The 14614-nt window shown below is 36.8% G+C and overlaps 1 protein-coding gene across 3 annotated transcripts in view; it reads right to left on the reverse strand.

The window, feature by feature from the left end:
* Window positions 1–14614, reverse strand: part of tbc1d22a (TBC1 domain family, member 22a) — a 157344-nt gene that overhangs the window by 70155 nt on the left and 72575 nt on the right. For all 3 annotated transcript variants that reach the window (XM_058772414.1, XM_058772412.1, XM_058772413.1), the window contains one exon: window positions 7450–7556. In XM_058772414.1, coding sequence (XP_058628397.1) covers window positions 7450–7556 — 107 coding nt within the window. The remainder of the gene's footprint in view (window positions 1–7449; window positions 7557–14614) is intronic.

The following is a 14614-nucleotide window of genomic DNA, read 5'->3' on the forward strand; positions in this document are numbered from 1 at the left end:
TGCATACAGGGTCAACACGGTTCAAAACAACAATGGTCCCCAATGATTCTTATTATATGGGTGCAAAATAATAACAACAACAACAATAAATAAATAAGCACTCTCTCAGAGTCAGAGAGAGAGAGAGAGAGAGATTTCAAAATATCTTCTTTCACATTCAGCAAAAGAAAGTAAATGATACAAATTTTGGAATGACATACGGACAAATATGTGCATATTTGTGCTACAGCAGGTTTTTCAAATAAATGCTGTACTTTTAAACAAAGGAATTCTGAGGTAAAAAAAAAATATATATAAAAAAATCAGCTTTGCCATCACAAATATAAAATATATTTTAAAGTAAATTTAAATAGAAAACATTCATAGAAAATGGCATGGCTGTGATTTGCCCACAGATTATGCTGTAAAATTATGATATTGTACTGCTAGAAACATAATATACACTTGCTTTGTAAATAAAAGTTTAACACCCACAAATATAAAAATAAAAATTGTGGAATGGTAGTTGTGCGTCACATACACTCTCAGAAGAAAAGGTACAAAAGCCATTACTGGGTAAAATGCACAATTTATGTATTAATATGTACGCTAATATGCACTCTTAAGGTACTAACATGCACTCTTATGGGGTAAATAAAGTATAAAGGTATACCTTTTTTCAAAAGTACTATCCCAGTGGCAACTTTTGTACCATGTTTTCTTGAGTGTGTATAAATGGTATATAAATTATGCCTTTAATCACACAAACACTGGACCCAGACCAAGCAATCTGTCCAACAAGTTGTAGTCTGACATATGGCCTCCAGTGTCAAAGCACGGCTGTTGTGCCAGCATGTGTGTCAGCACAGAAACACAGCCAACCTGCACGGGATACGCTATGTTCAAGTGAGCATCTGGTAACAGTAAGCCGATCTTAGATTTGAATTTCTGTATAATAAAGCATATGAGGGGAGTATGAGTGAGCGGTCACTGCGTCTTATAACAGCTGTCTCTCTGCCAGTGTTTTCCATGGAGTCCTGCTGTCATCTGTCATACACTGGCTTTAAAGCTGAAGTGTGTCATTTCTGCACCACCAGCGTCAACTGCAAAAATAATGATTGCTTTCAAATAGGTTTCTTGAACACTCCTAAAGTGCCATTGGTTAGGCAAAGTGCTCAACGCCATTGGTTGAGTGTCCAGTTCTTGTTAGTTAGTTAGTTAGGCCCTGTTTACACTAGTGCGTTTTCTTTTTAAAACAGCGTTTTAAAATAAAAACGATCCTCGTCTACACTGGCGTTTTCACAATGTTTCAGAAACAATCTCGGTCCACACTACACAACCGAAAACGCATGTCACGTGACCATTCATGCAGGTACAACTATATAGGTAGATGCCCTATTATTTAGATGGCGGACGCGTCTACGTGCTCGGAGCATGACATTATTGTTTACACGGTCGTCGAGGATACGCAGAGCGAATGTGGACAGCCATCCCATCGTTTTCAAAAGTCTCCGTTTTGGAAATTTCGGTTTTCGAGGGTGGAAAACGCAGGAGTAGTGTAAACGACAGGAGTAACTGTAGCAAAAGTTACGCGTTTTAAAATGAAAACGCACAAGTATAAACGTAGCCTTAGTTTGTTTATTCCATGCTATTAAATGACCAGGGACCGTAACTTGCAAAAGCCCCAAAAAAGCATCATAAACTTACAATCATAATATTTAAAAAAGCAGTATTGTAATAGTATTTTAGTAGTATTTTAATATTGGGAATGAACAAACAAAAAAACTAATAATTAAATAAATAAACTTCAAAAAGTAACAACTTCCCCCCCCCCCTTCCAAAAGCGGTTTCCCAGAAGTGGGTTTATCTATCAAATTTCATAGGTGTAATGGTTTCCAAAACATCACTGCGACCCAAAGCTCCACAGTCGGAAGGTCATGTGTCGACTATTAACCTCTACACAACACACTAAACACCTCAGCGTTCACTGTGAGAGGCGAGTAAATTACGTTCTTGCTGACAGGAAGCCTCAGATCTACTCCGTCTCCGACAGGCTTCGTCTCCTACCCTACACCATGACTGACTGGAGTCCAAAGGTCTCCTCCTTCAGCTGCTGCTCAGTGTGTGTGTTTACACATCAGCTGTCCTCGTTAATTTCCTACACTTGGAGACGGCGAGTATCACGGTCTGGTGTTTCACGAGAGATGCAGTTCAATTTAACTCATTCTTGAGAGAGGCTCCAGACTTTAAAAAAATTGCTGGGAGCTTGTGGCTTCTAAAGTAATGAGTTTGTTTTAATATTATATACATTTTTATGTGTGAAATAAATAAATTTTGTTCTGTTTTCTTTTTTAAAGAATATTTATATCTGTCCAAAAGAGAATAAAAGTAAAATGTTGTGCTGATTATGGTTCCAAAGTTTGTACACCATAAGTCAGCTTTCTACCATCTCCAACATTCACATGATTGTCAAATTTTGCCCCCATTGTCATTCGCATTCCATTTATTAACCTTATAATGCTTTTATATAAAACTATCAACTAAAAGCTAACTATACAATATTTCTTACATATACATACATACATACAGGTAATCCTCACCTCCCACTAATAATTTTGATTAAAATACACTGTATCCTGTCAGATGCTTGCATTCACTTGCAACCACTTCAAAATTACAATTCTATTATAAAAAAATAAATTAAAAAACAAGACTACGCTAAATAAGGCAATAATATTGGTAACACTTTAGAATTGGGAACACTTATTAACTATTAACTATGACTTTTCCCTCAATAAATTCCTAATTTTCTGATTATTAATAGTTAGTAAGGCAGTCGTTAAGTTTAGGTATTGGGTAGGGGTTAGGGATGTAGGATAAGGTAATGTAGAATAAGGCATTAATATGTGCTTAATTGCTACTAATAAATGGCTAATATTCTATCAATATGCATGCTAATTAGCAACTAGTTAAGAGACCTTAAAACAAAGTGTTACCATAATATTTTGAACAATAATAAAGGAGTAATGGTTCCTGGTTCAAATCAAAAATGATTTGTGTTTTTTTGAGGCTTGAAAACTCACTACCTCATACAAATCACTAACTCATGCACAAGTTTGTGGAACTGTTTTGTGAATCTTTTTGATCACATATAGCATTTTCCTGACTCTCGCCAATGGCAGTCTCATTTTTTTAAATTACTGTCGCAAATTTAAGCTAATACAGTTAGGCCAATAAATGCTGCGGCTTGCTTTTAGATGAAAGAATTGTTTTGAGAAGAAAAGCAGGCTGCGGTGGTCCTTCAGGACGACCGTGTTGATTTGCAATACGAGACGAATAGAGACAAACTCCCACAGTCCTGAGGCAGAAGCTGCTTTGTGGTGTCCTGGCCTGAGGGTTGGACATCACAGATAATGGCTTCTGCAGTGAGCTGCCTGCTTTAACACCCATTTTTCATTTCCCCTCTTCAGGGCTGAGAATACAGATGGATTTGCTCCTAATGGATCCACACGTGTACACACAGCAACCAGCTCAGCTAGCAAGGGACAAACAATGCAGTCATTTTTCCAGGGGCTTAAGGTCTTCCTATTAATAAGTCATAACCCTTCAAGCAAGCATTTAGTTTGACTTTAAAGAGAACAGACTGCAGAGGAGGACAACCGCTGGCTCATAGCTGCATGATCACAAAAAAAAAAAACCTCCCATATATGCACACTATCCTCTTTCTGCTTTAAATGTATGTTTGAATGAGGTACTTTCTGCTGAACAAACGAGCATTGTTTTTCATATCCTGCTCATGACTCATTATTTTTTAAAGGAATGTTCAGAGTTCAATGCAAGTTTAAAATAATTAAATATTCCTTGCCTAAATGTGTTTTGCACAATGGTTATATAATTATAGTTTTAAATGTAATGATGTAATAATTTCATTTAATATGATAATAACTGTAATATTTTAATGTGTTCATTCTGTGATCAATTGGGCGTTTGTGACATACAAACATTTTTGTACATTAGGTGTTCGAAAAACAGCAATATCTCTCTGTGAAGGCCGAAAGCGGGCTTAAGTATCTAAAATTCACAAATATGGAATGACAAACGAGAATGTGACCACACATGAAAAATATTACATGCATTTTAAAAGTAGAGTTTACAATACTAAAAAATTATACCATTTAAAGTATTATTTAAATCGACCAAATACAGGAATTACTGCAAAACCAAAACTTTATCCAATTAAAACAATAGTCCCAACACTACAAGTCCGAATTATATACCTTTACAGCTCAAGTAACATGTAATTGTGCACCTACTAGCCATACTTGCAAATGCATTACTGCAAATGCAATCTGTATTTGTTTTTACAAACTGAGAAACTATTGTGTGGTTATCATCAGCATATGCCAAAGAAACTATTCATAGAGCTGTATTTGTATTTAGCTTTGACTATTCTTTTAACAAAGGTTGACGCATAAACAAAACCCCTTTTATAGTTATTCCTGAATATACATCATAAAGTGCCATCTAAAATAATTATACATTACAATAGCAATGATATCACGCTCTATTGTCAAACACAGGAGGGAAATACAATACTTGTAATTAACAACTTTTTCTACCCTACGCTTCTAAACGCAAGCGCTCTCCTGAGACCCGAACACAATTACGCACGGCTGAGACTATAAAATCACGCTAAAACTACACTCCGAGTTAACAACCACTCTAAAACACCGACACGCACACGCAGAGAGAACGGGGCTGCCGACGCTAACAACTTGCGAGCAAGTGTTCAGAGCTATCAGCTGCCATGGTGTGAAGGTGTAAGGAAAACAAAGGGTGGAGAAAAATCATTAGCACCTAAGAGAATCTGCTTTGTACACACAAATTACCGCAGTAATTAGAGACAAAATACCACAAAAGCTTTGGAGGGCCTGGAGAGCATTTCAATCTAATACCAGTGAGGAGGGTTGATTCGGTGCATACAAATGCTCTTTATGTGTGAAGAGACAATCGTCTAAAGCCATTGCGTGAGAGTACATTCCTGCCTATACACACTTCAAACACGTCGCTGTAATTGGGTGTTTCTTCAATTGTGGGCGCTTTGGTGTCACAAGGGTTGATGAAAACTAACAGGTTTCCATTTTTTTCCCTCTCTTTTGTTACTGTCTTCAAAATGTTTCTTGCAACTTTTTCCAGACTCTGAATTAAAATTTTCAAATGTTAAAATCTTCAGGTCCTTTTTAACCCCCGAGACGAGACAGAATGAGGCGCCGTGATTATCGGAGACTCAATTGTTCTGCACGTCCACGTTACCTCAGCTAAAGGTAGGATATAGTGTTCTCAAAGGTTCCGACTTTGGTACCATGTGACGATACCTGCATTTCCCGCAAGCATTTTGAGCACTGTTGAGAGAATTCTTAAATCACCGCTGATTGGCCGTTGTGTTCACACACTCAACATATATGTCTGATCATTGTAGCCAATCACATCGCTTCACACTCTTCACCGAGCGCTTACACAGATACACACGGGAGCGTTTGAAAGCTGTGTCTATCAGCGGATCTGTCAGTGGATCCCTAACATATCTGCTCATAGACAGATCCGCTGATAGACGCGGTTTTCAAACACTCCCGTGTGTGAACGTAATCTGTGTAAGCGCTCGGTGAAGAGTGTTAAGCGATGATCATTGTAGAGCGTTGAGTGTGTGGACACAATGGCCAATCAGCGGTGATTAAGAATCCTCTCGACAGCGCTCAAAATGCTCACGGGAAATGCAGGTATTGTCACATTTTTTAAATTTCAGTACTGACTGCTTCCTCCTGGTGCTTGTGTTCTTGATTTCGTAGAGCAGGTACATGCAATCTTAAATGCTGACGAGAGTAGGAATGCACAATACTGAATGTTTACCTATATCCGGTATGCCTATATTTTCAACTCATTTTGGATCGTTTTTCAATTTCAGTTGAAGTATATTGCAGCTTTTAGGCAGCATCCTAACTGAAAAGGTAACTCTTAAGTGACAGATTTGGAACACTCTACAAAGGCAGCAAATGTGCAGTTATACAAAACAGATGACGTAACAAAGCAATAAGCAATAATGTACATAATACAGTTTGGGTAAAATCTGCTTTTTTGTTTTTAATATTTTAAATTAAAAAAAAACATCATAGTTTAGAAGTAATAGGCTATTTTCTGTCCTGTTTTTAACCTCCCTCATCAGAAAGCTCTGTTTGAATAGACGTGGCAGATTGTAGACTCGGAAGTAAACTGCCACTGTTATGACTGGCTAACAGCTGTGTATGTTTGACAGCCTACATCCTTCATAGATGGACAATGCTGTGATTTAAGTCAAAAATGCATAAATTAAATTATATTTTAAATTATAAATGATCACGCGCAAATTGGTGGGCGGGGCTAAACAGGGCAGCGCTGTAGAAGCAGGCATTGATCTTATTCTGCGGAGGCAGTGTTTAGCCACACTTTTACATCATAGAGTGGCACATTCCACAAGCTGTCATTTTGGCTTCAATATAAGCTGTTTTTAGACTAATGAGAAAGTTTTGAGTTCTGAAACTTACAGGGTGTTTTTTATAGCACAATGACCTCTTGTATGTCCAAAATGTTGGTTTTTCAGTTCATGACCCCTTTAAAATGCTGCCTATGAACACAGTTCAATAAGATTGGGAACAAAACTTTCAAACTCTAGAATTTCGAAATCAGCCTTAGCAAAATGAGTTTCAAAAATGCTCAAAAATGTGGAAAACACATTAGCTAAACTTCCATATTTTCCATTAACAAGGGCAAAAACAACAAACTGTCCTCTTGTCCTACTGTTGGACGTTGTTAGTAGACAAACAAATAAATTAACCAGTTAAGTGAAAAATGTGTTGTGAGTTTAATTTCTAAGTCCACAGGGCCAAAAGTGTGCATAGCTGCAGAAACACCCAATTACAGAGTCTTTTATCAACAAGGAGGAAAAAAGTGACAGAGCAGGCCGCACGGGAATCTTTTGCTGTCTTCTGTGGGAGAACGCTGTGGAAATATAGGGATGAGGACTGCAACCACCTAGCATTATACTGTGTGTCCCCGTCTCTGCTGCGTAAACAGCACGGGTGTTTTATGGCCTTAAATCAATTAGAGACGAGGCAGGCAAGACAAAGTGAATGTGGGGCGGGGGGTCGCTTTGCTTTCCCATGACAATTCGAGCACCGCCAGGCCCTTTGGATAAGGAGGTTACGTCCTGCCTGTGGTGCAGAGTGAGAATATTCATCATGGATTTTATTCCTGGACAGGCCGAGCGAGGAAAGGCAAGGAAAGGAAACGGGACGGGGCACCTACACGCAGGGGAATCTCGCCGCGACACATTCGTCTCTTTCCCAGCGGTGCTCTACTCACACACACACACACACACACACACAGACAGAGTGAATGTATCAGGCCCGCACGCTGGCAGATAGGGAATCAATTTACCTGAATCCCGTCCAGGAGCTTGCTCATGCACCAGAAGCTGTCAGCCTCGATGTTCCGCAACACCTCTTCCTGCAAGCTGGAAACATTGAAATTTTCCACTTCTTCCTCTGCAAAGAGCCAAAAGACAAAAGACAATAAGAAAGAGACAGAGAAAAAGAATGAGAGTGAAAGACAAAGAGGGAGAAAAATGGACGAAGAGACAATAAAAGAGACAAGAGTATAGAAAGATTCATCTTATGGACAAGAGACGGTAGAATTCTACCAGTTTTGGGGGCGTGCATAGAGAATGCATTTATACTCAAAATGATTTGCAGTGCCAAAAACACAATCGTAAACACACAATGCTCAACATAAGATGCAGAAAAAAAACAGCAAAGTACACTTGCAAGACATTTGTATTTAAGCATTTTCTTGCACATTTGTTTAAACAGTCAATACATTTGTAAATGGTAAATAAAACAGTAAATAAATAAATACATAAAAAGTGAAAATAAACAATTTACAAAAAAGTAAACTAAATAAATAAATCATGAAAGACAAGAGCCTTTTAAACAAGTTATATTTAGGATTAAACACATTTGTTTATTTAGTTTACACTGTCTGAATACTCGATTCTGATTGGCTGGCAGGTGTTGATCAAATTCGTTTAACTGTACAGGAACTACCTGTGCAGTTAAACGAATTTGATCAACCAGGTCAGTTTAATCACGTTCTATATTATTGCGCTTCCTATTAACATTGGTAACCATAGTAACATACAGTTACAGTTGAATAGTAATACAGACGAAAATAACCGTCATTTTTATCGTTCCGGTCAAATATTGTGGCGCAAATATTATTAACATCTTTAATATGTGAATGCTGGCAAATGACCATGGCATAAAAGGGATAATCAACGGCTAGCTGTGCATTAAACGATTTAAATGTACTTCACAGAGGCAACCACCCGTTCTTCGCCTCCATGTCGTGCATTCAAATTGTTTAATGCACAGCTAGCCGTTGATTATCCCTTACATACACACACACACACAGCCTTGCGAAAGTATTCATACCCCTTAATTTTTTTTCACGTTATGTTGCTGCCTTATGTTCAACTGCTTTAAATTACTTTCTTTCCCACATCAATCTACACTCCATACACCATATTGACAAAGCAAAAACAAAATTGTCCCAACTTTGTAAATTTATTAAAAATAAAAAACTGAAATAGTACATTGCATAAGTATTCATACCACTAACTAAAAATTTAGCTGAAGCACCTTTACAGCCTCAAGTTTTTTTTGTTTGATGTGACAAGCTTTGCACATCAGCATGTGGCAATTATCCGCAACTCTTCACCTCACCTCTTCACCTCTCAAGCTCTGTCGGGTTGGATGGGAGCAGACGCACATTTTCAGGTTTCTCCAGAAATATTTTATTGGGTTCAAGCCCAGGCTGTGGCTGGGCCACTCAAGGACATTCACAGAGTTGTTTATAAGCCACTCTTGCTGTGTGCTTAGGGTCATTGTCCTGTTGGAAGGTGAACCTTCTGCCCAGTCAGAGGTTCTGAATGTTCTGGACTGGGTTTTCATTAAGGCTATCTCTATATTTTGGTGCACTGAGCTTTTCTTCAACTCTGACGAGTGACTCAGTCCCTGCCACTGAAAAACAGCCCCACAGCATGAGGCTGCTACCAGCACACTTTACTTTTGGGATGGTACTCTGCAGATGATGAGCAATGTATGGTTTCCTTCAAACATGCTTCTGTGACTCTTCAATGAAGTAGAATTTTTGGTAACACTTTATTTTAGGGTCTCTTAAGCATGCATGTTACTAGAATATTAGCCATTTATTAGTAGTAATTAAGCACATATTAATGCCTCATTCTGCATGACCTTATTCTACATCCCTAATCCTACCCAATACCTAAACTTAACAACTACCTTACTAACTATTAATAAGCAGCAAATTAGAAATTTATTGAAGGAAAAGTCATAGTTAATAGTGAATAAGTGTTCCCTATTCTAAAGTGTTACCAAATTTTTTTTCTCCCAGATGTGTGGCTTGACGCAAACCTGTTTCTGAGCTCTACAGGCAGTTTTTTGACCTCAGGGCTTGGTCTTTGCTCTAATATGCATTTTCAGCTGTTAGATCTTTTATCAAGACATGTGTGCCTTTCCAAATCATACCCATCCAATTGAATTTGCCACAGGTTAACTTCACTCGAAGTGTAGTAACATCTACAAGCAATATGAATGCTCCAGAGCTAAATTTCAACTGTCCCAGATAAGGGTAGGAATACTTATGCAATGGAATCATTTATGTTTTTTTATTTTTAATAAATTTGCAAAGATGTTAAAAACCTGTTTGCTGCTTTACTATTATGGTGTATGGAGTGTAGATTGATGTGGAAAAAAAGTCATTTAAAGTAGTTTAACGCAAGTCAGAAACATAAAAAAAAAAAAAGTCGGCATGAAATCAAAATTGCCAATTCTTATATTTTGATGGAATACTGTAGTGTTTATTATAAATAATTTATCCGTGCACTTCATTTTTATTAAAATTCATGTGCCCTTGTAATCTTTAATAAAAAAAAAACGTTAAACTCCCCTCCCCCTCAAAACGACTCCTCTTCTCTTCCGGTCACGAGCTATGGTGCACTGGGATAAACGACAGGGGAAAAAGCTGAAGCTGATGCTTCACTTTATAGCACTGACACCAGTCATGAGGGAGTACGTTACCCTTAAACATTGAAAAGATATTAGGATATTACGTCAACATTACTCTTATGACACCGCAAACTAATTTTTTTCATGAATATGACTTAACCTGTTGGAGGACGCGCTCAGTCATTCAGGCAATCTCTCGCTCTCGCGCACGCGGTTTAGGCATGTTTTGTGCTGTTGATCGTCGTCGTCATCCTTAATAAATAAAACATTCATTCATGCTTGGGTGTCGGCGGTGAATCCAGTGAAGAGAAACCCCCCACCACTAACTGCAAACTGGCATTTCAGATCTGCCTCCATTTTGTTAGTAACGCCCCAACTTCCAACGATCCAATCAATTCCCGAAGGAGGAAATCGAGTCCCGCCCTCTCATTTCGGATGCCGTTTCACTCGTATATACGTCACAGAAGAAAAGAAAAAACAATTGCAGAGAGAAGAAAAGACAATCGCAACTTCATATTGACTTTAAAAATACATACATTTTATATCAATATTTTTGCACATTTTCATTTGCTATTTTTGATTTGGTCACAATTCTTTTTTTTGGACCTCAATTTACAACTCTTTTGTCCCTCATGATTTTTTTCTTCATTACTGCACAAACCAATTCCGTGTAAGAACATTTTAAAGATCAATTTACACAGACATGTTGTAGATGCTAAATAATAATAATAATAATAATAATAGAATTTGCGCATGCCTCATTTTGCACTCACAATTATCAATTATATCCGAGTAGATTTTGCGTATTTTGAATTTGTTTTTACTTTTACTTTTTATTGTGTCTGTCATTTTAATTAGGTCTTATTTTATTATTTTATTTTGTGTTACTTTACATTTTAATAAGTCTAGCTAATTTTTATTCCAGTTTTGCTTTAGGATTTTAAGATAAACTGAAAGAAAACGAGAAATGATGCCTTGGCAACTGGCTGATTTATTTATATTTATCCCATTTTCCTTCCAGTTTACATATTTATTTATTTATTTATTTTTTATTGTTATTTTAATGGTTTCAAGCTTAAATTGTAATCCCAGTTTTGGTAAACAATAAACCTGATATATTAAAATGAAAGAAACTTCAAATACGAATTTGATAACCTGTTTGATAGCACGTTTGCCCAGGTTAACAAGACAATGTACGAAAAACATAAACAGGCAAATATTTACCATATCAAACTCAAAAATCAGTTTCTTCACTGCACATCAGATTCATTTTCCTAGAGCAAAGGCCAATGCAAGTGTAGATTTATTTAGTAACCACTGTGAACGAGTCAAACCACAGCTCTGACAGGGACAAGTCACAGGTTGAGCAGAGGAACGGTATCACAGAACTACACACACACAGTGCTGCTCCGTCTCCTTGGCAACATGGGTCTAACCTTAAAGAGTACGGCGAGCTCTGGCTGACAGGACCAGTGGGCTGTTGGGAATATTTGCAGTGCTGCAGTTTAGCAAATGGCTGTGCAGCTTCCAGGCATTAGTGCAGTCTAAAATGCCACTGGTCGTCTGCGCTCGTCCTAGACGCTCATGACTGTCTGCTGTCTGACAGGTCACAGCAGAGAGGAAGCCACGATGGAGTATGACTCGCGAGGTAGGGCAAGAAAACGTGGAAGTCTGAATGACCTCCAAATGGTGGACAAACTCATTGTGCTTTCACATAACAGCCTTCTGCTCAGGAACAAAAGTACTCACGAGGCTTTCAAACTGTGTGTGTGTGTGTGTGTGTGTGTGTGTAGGGGCTGTAATAAGGCAGTGTTAATCTCTCCAGTTGCGCGAGTCCCTTAACAGCACTTTCACTCATCACAAAACAAGGACAGGCAAAGAGGAGCAGATCAGAAGACGAATGCATAAAACGAGCCAACAGCACCTCCTGTGGTCAGCAGTGGAGTTGCAAACAAATGACTTATTTATGTTGTTAGCAACAGTCTTGTATACTGTAGCCCCACTTTGGACATTAGAGTGACATTTAAAAATGCCTGAATGTCACTGCAGTGAATAACATTAACCCATTAAAGCCTGACATATTAAATGACAGTCAGAAAAATCTTTTTTGAAATGGAAAAAGTTAATTGAACCTTTGGACGATAATAAACACTAGGCTTTTATGGCTCTCATACTATTATATATTGAGAATATGAACCTCATTGAGGATGAAAAAATAAAAAATAAAGAAAAAACACAATTTTAATCAGAGGCCCAAAGGCTGCTTAGATTTTTATTATTTATGTGACAGGATAATATAAAACAAATTTTGGTAACACTATGAATAATGTATTATAAAGGGTTATTAAAGAGTATAATGAATTATAATTATTCATAATGAGCGTTGTAATGTATAAACTGTGGTTACAATTATTCATGAGACTGTACAATGCATTATAAGGTGCATTACAAGGCATAATTAATGCATTAATGCTACTTTTATAATGCATTATACATGAAGGCTTCAAATAAAGTGTTACCAAAATTGTATATTATATAGAAATAGCCACATACAAGTTAAAATGCTGCTTTAATCAGTTGAACACTTAATTTATCATAATTATTTTGTTTTAACAATAACACTGAATTCAGTAAAGCATAATAAAAAAATAACATTGCTAAATAATATTACAATTTAAATTACTACTTTAAGTTTTAATCTTTTTTAAAAATGTATTAAATGCCTGTGTTGGCAAAGCTACTTCGGTCTTCAGTGTCACATTATAGACAGAAATAATTCTAATAGGCTAATTTAGATAACTTTTCTTATAATTATGATTTTTAAAAACAGTTTGTGGTTACAATTATTCATGAGATTGTACAATGTATTATAAGGAGCATTACAAGACATAATTAATGCATTAAAGCCTTTTTTATAATGCATTATACATAAAGGTTTTAAGTAAAGAGTTACTAACATGTTATAATATTGGGGGGGTGTTCCGTTTTTTCCCAACATAAAAATAAAGGGGATTTAATATTGATAATAACATTGAAGACATTGTATGATTATTCCTTAAAGATAAGGTTTTAATAGTTTTAGTAGTAGTAGCCTATTACATTCTGCACAATGTCTTCAAGTGAAACCGAACTTTTATTTTGACGGATTGCCGTGAATACCTTACATTTCTGTGTATATGATATGAGGATAGTTTTTCTCAAATGAAACGGTCAAATGCTCATTAAGTGACTCTCAGAGCAGTTCTGGAGATGTTGTTCATGTATTTATGTCCTCATTTAGTGAGAGGACAGACGTTAATATCACCGCAAGCGTCGCATGCTTCTGTATGAGTAAACAAACCCGCGCGTCTGCGCCATACATTAACACAGAGATACTCAGAAGTCATATTTAAATACACGCCCCCCTAAAATAATGGTAGGGGAAACACTGAGTTGTAAAGTGACTTTAGCCCAGTAAATGTTGATTTTAAAATGCTGATAACAATATAATATATTGTTATGTTTACTTGATCACTAAAGATTTCACAGCAAAAAGACATGAGTACCACAACCTAAAGGAGGATGTTTTTAAAATTATACTAGGAATATAATTGCTAAAAAGTATAAAAGTATCGATCAGATGACAGAACGAATGTAGTGTAGATTGGGTTTTCTGCAAAATTTTTTATCATGTTGATAGTTATAGGTCTTAGAAATCATGCATATCAAATATGATACAGTAGGCTTCATAAAATAAATACATGTTCAAGAAAGTGTGTCTAAAAAAAAAAAAAAAACATTTCCAAAAAAATGCAGATGCTATTGTTCGTTTCTGTCAAACGTTAGTGGAACATATCCACAGTTAACATGAAATAAATTTGTGGTCACCTGTGTGAACTTTAAAAAGCAAAGCAAAAATGACTAAAACTAAATCAAAGCGAGTAGCATCTGCAAACAAATGACCCTAATGACCCTTTCTCAGAACTAACTTCTCTTTTCAACTGAATACAATGACATTAATATTTTAAAGTGCATCTAAATATATTTTTGGAACAATCATCCTTAAGTTCACATTAAACACACTGCATTCCTACAACAGATAACCAGAGACACACATCTCTTTGGTTTATATTTATTTTCACATTTTCCAGGGGTGACTCAATGAAGCCTGACACTGTTAAATGAACTGAATAGCATGCATTATTGATGTGAGAATAAGAAGGTTCACACACACTTGCATGCGCGCATACATAAATTCACAAAAACAGAAGGTGTGTGACTCCGTGACCACAGTTTCACTCTGTGAAGTCTCCATCGCACCATCTGTCTGAAGGCATTACAAAGGAAAAGAGCAGATGTCTGTAAACATACAGACCAGAGTTGACAACACACCAACTGTACTGCCTGCTGCAAAAATCTATTTCCCAACGGTCTCCACTGACATATTGCCACTTTATGAATTACACAAAGCACAGACAGGTTAAAATGCTGATTAAATCAGTTGAACACTTGTAATTCATAATTTATAATTTATTTCA

Source organism: Onychostoma macrolepis, chromosome 04 (assembly GCF_012432095.1).
Source record: "Onychostoma macrolepis isolate SWU-2019 chromosome 04, ASM1243209v1, whole genome shotgun sequence".
NCBI classification, from domain to species: domain Eukaryota; kingdom Metazoa; phylum Chordata; class Actinopteri; order Cypriniformes; family Cyprinidae; genus Onychostoma; species Onychostoma macrolepis.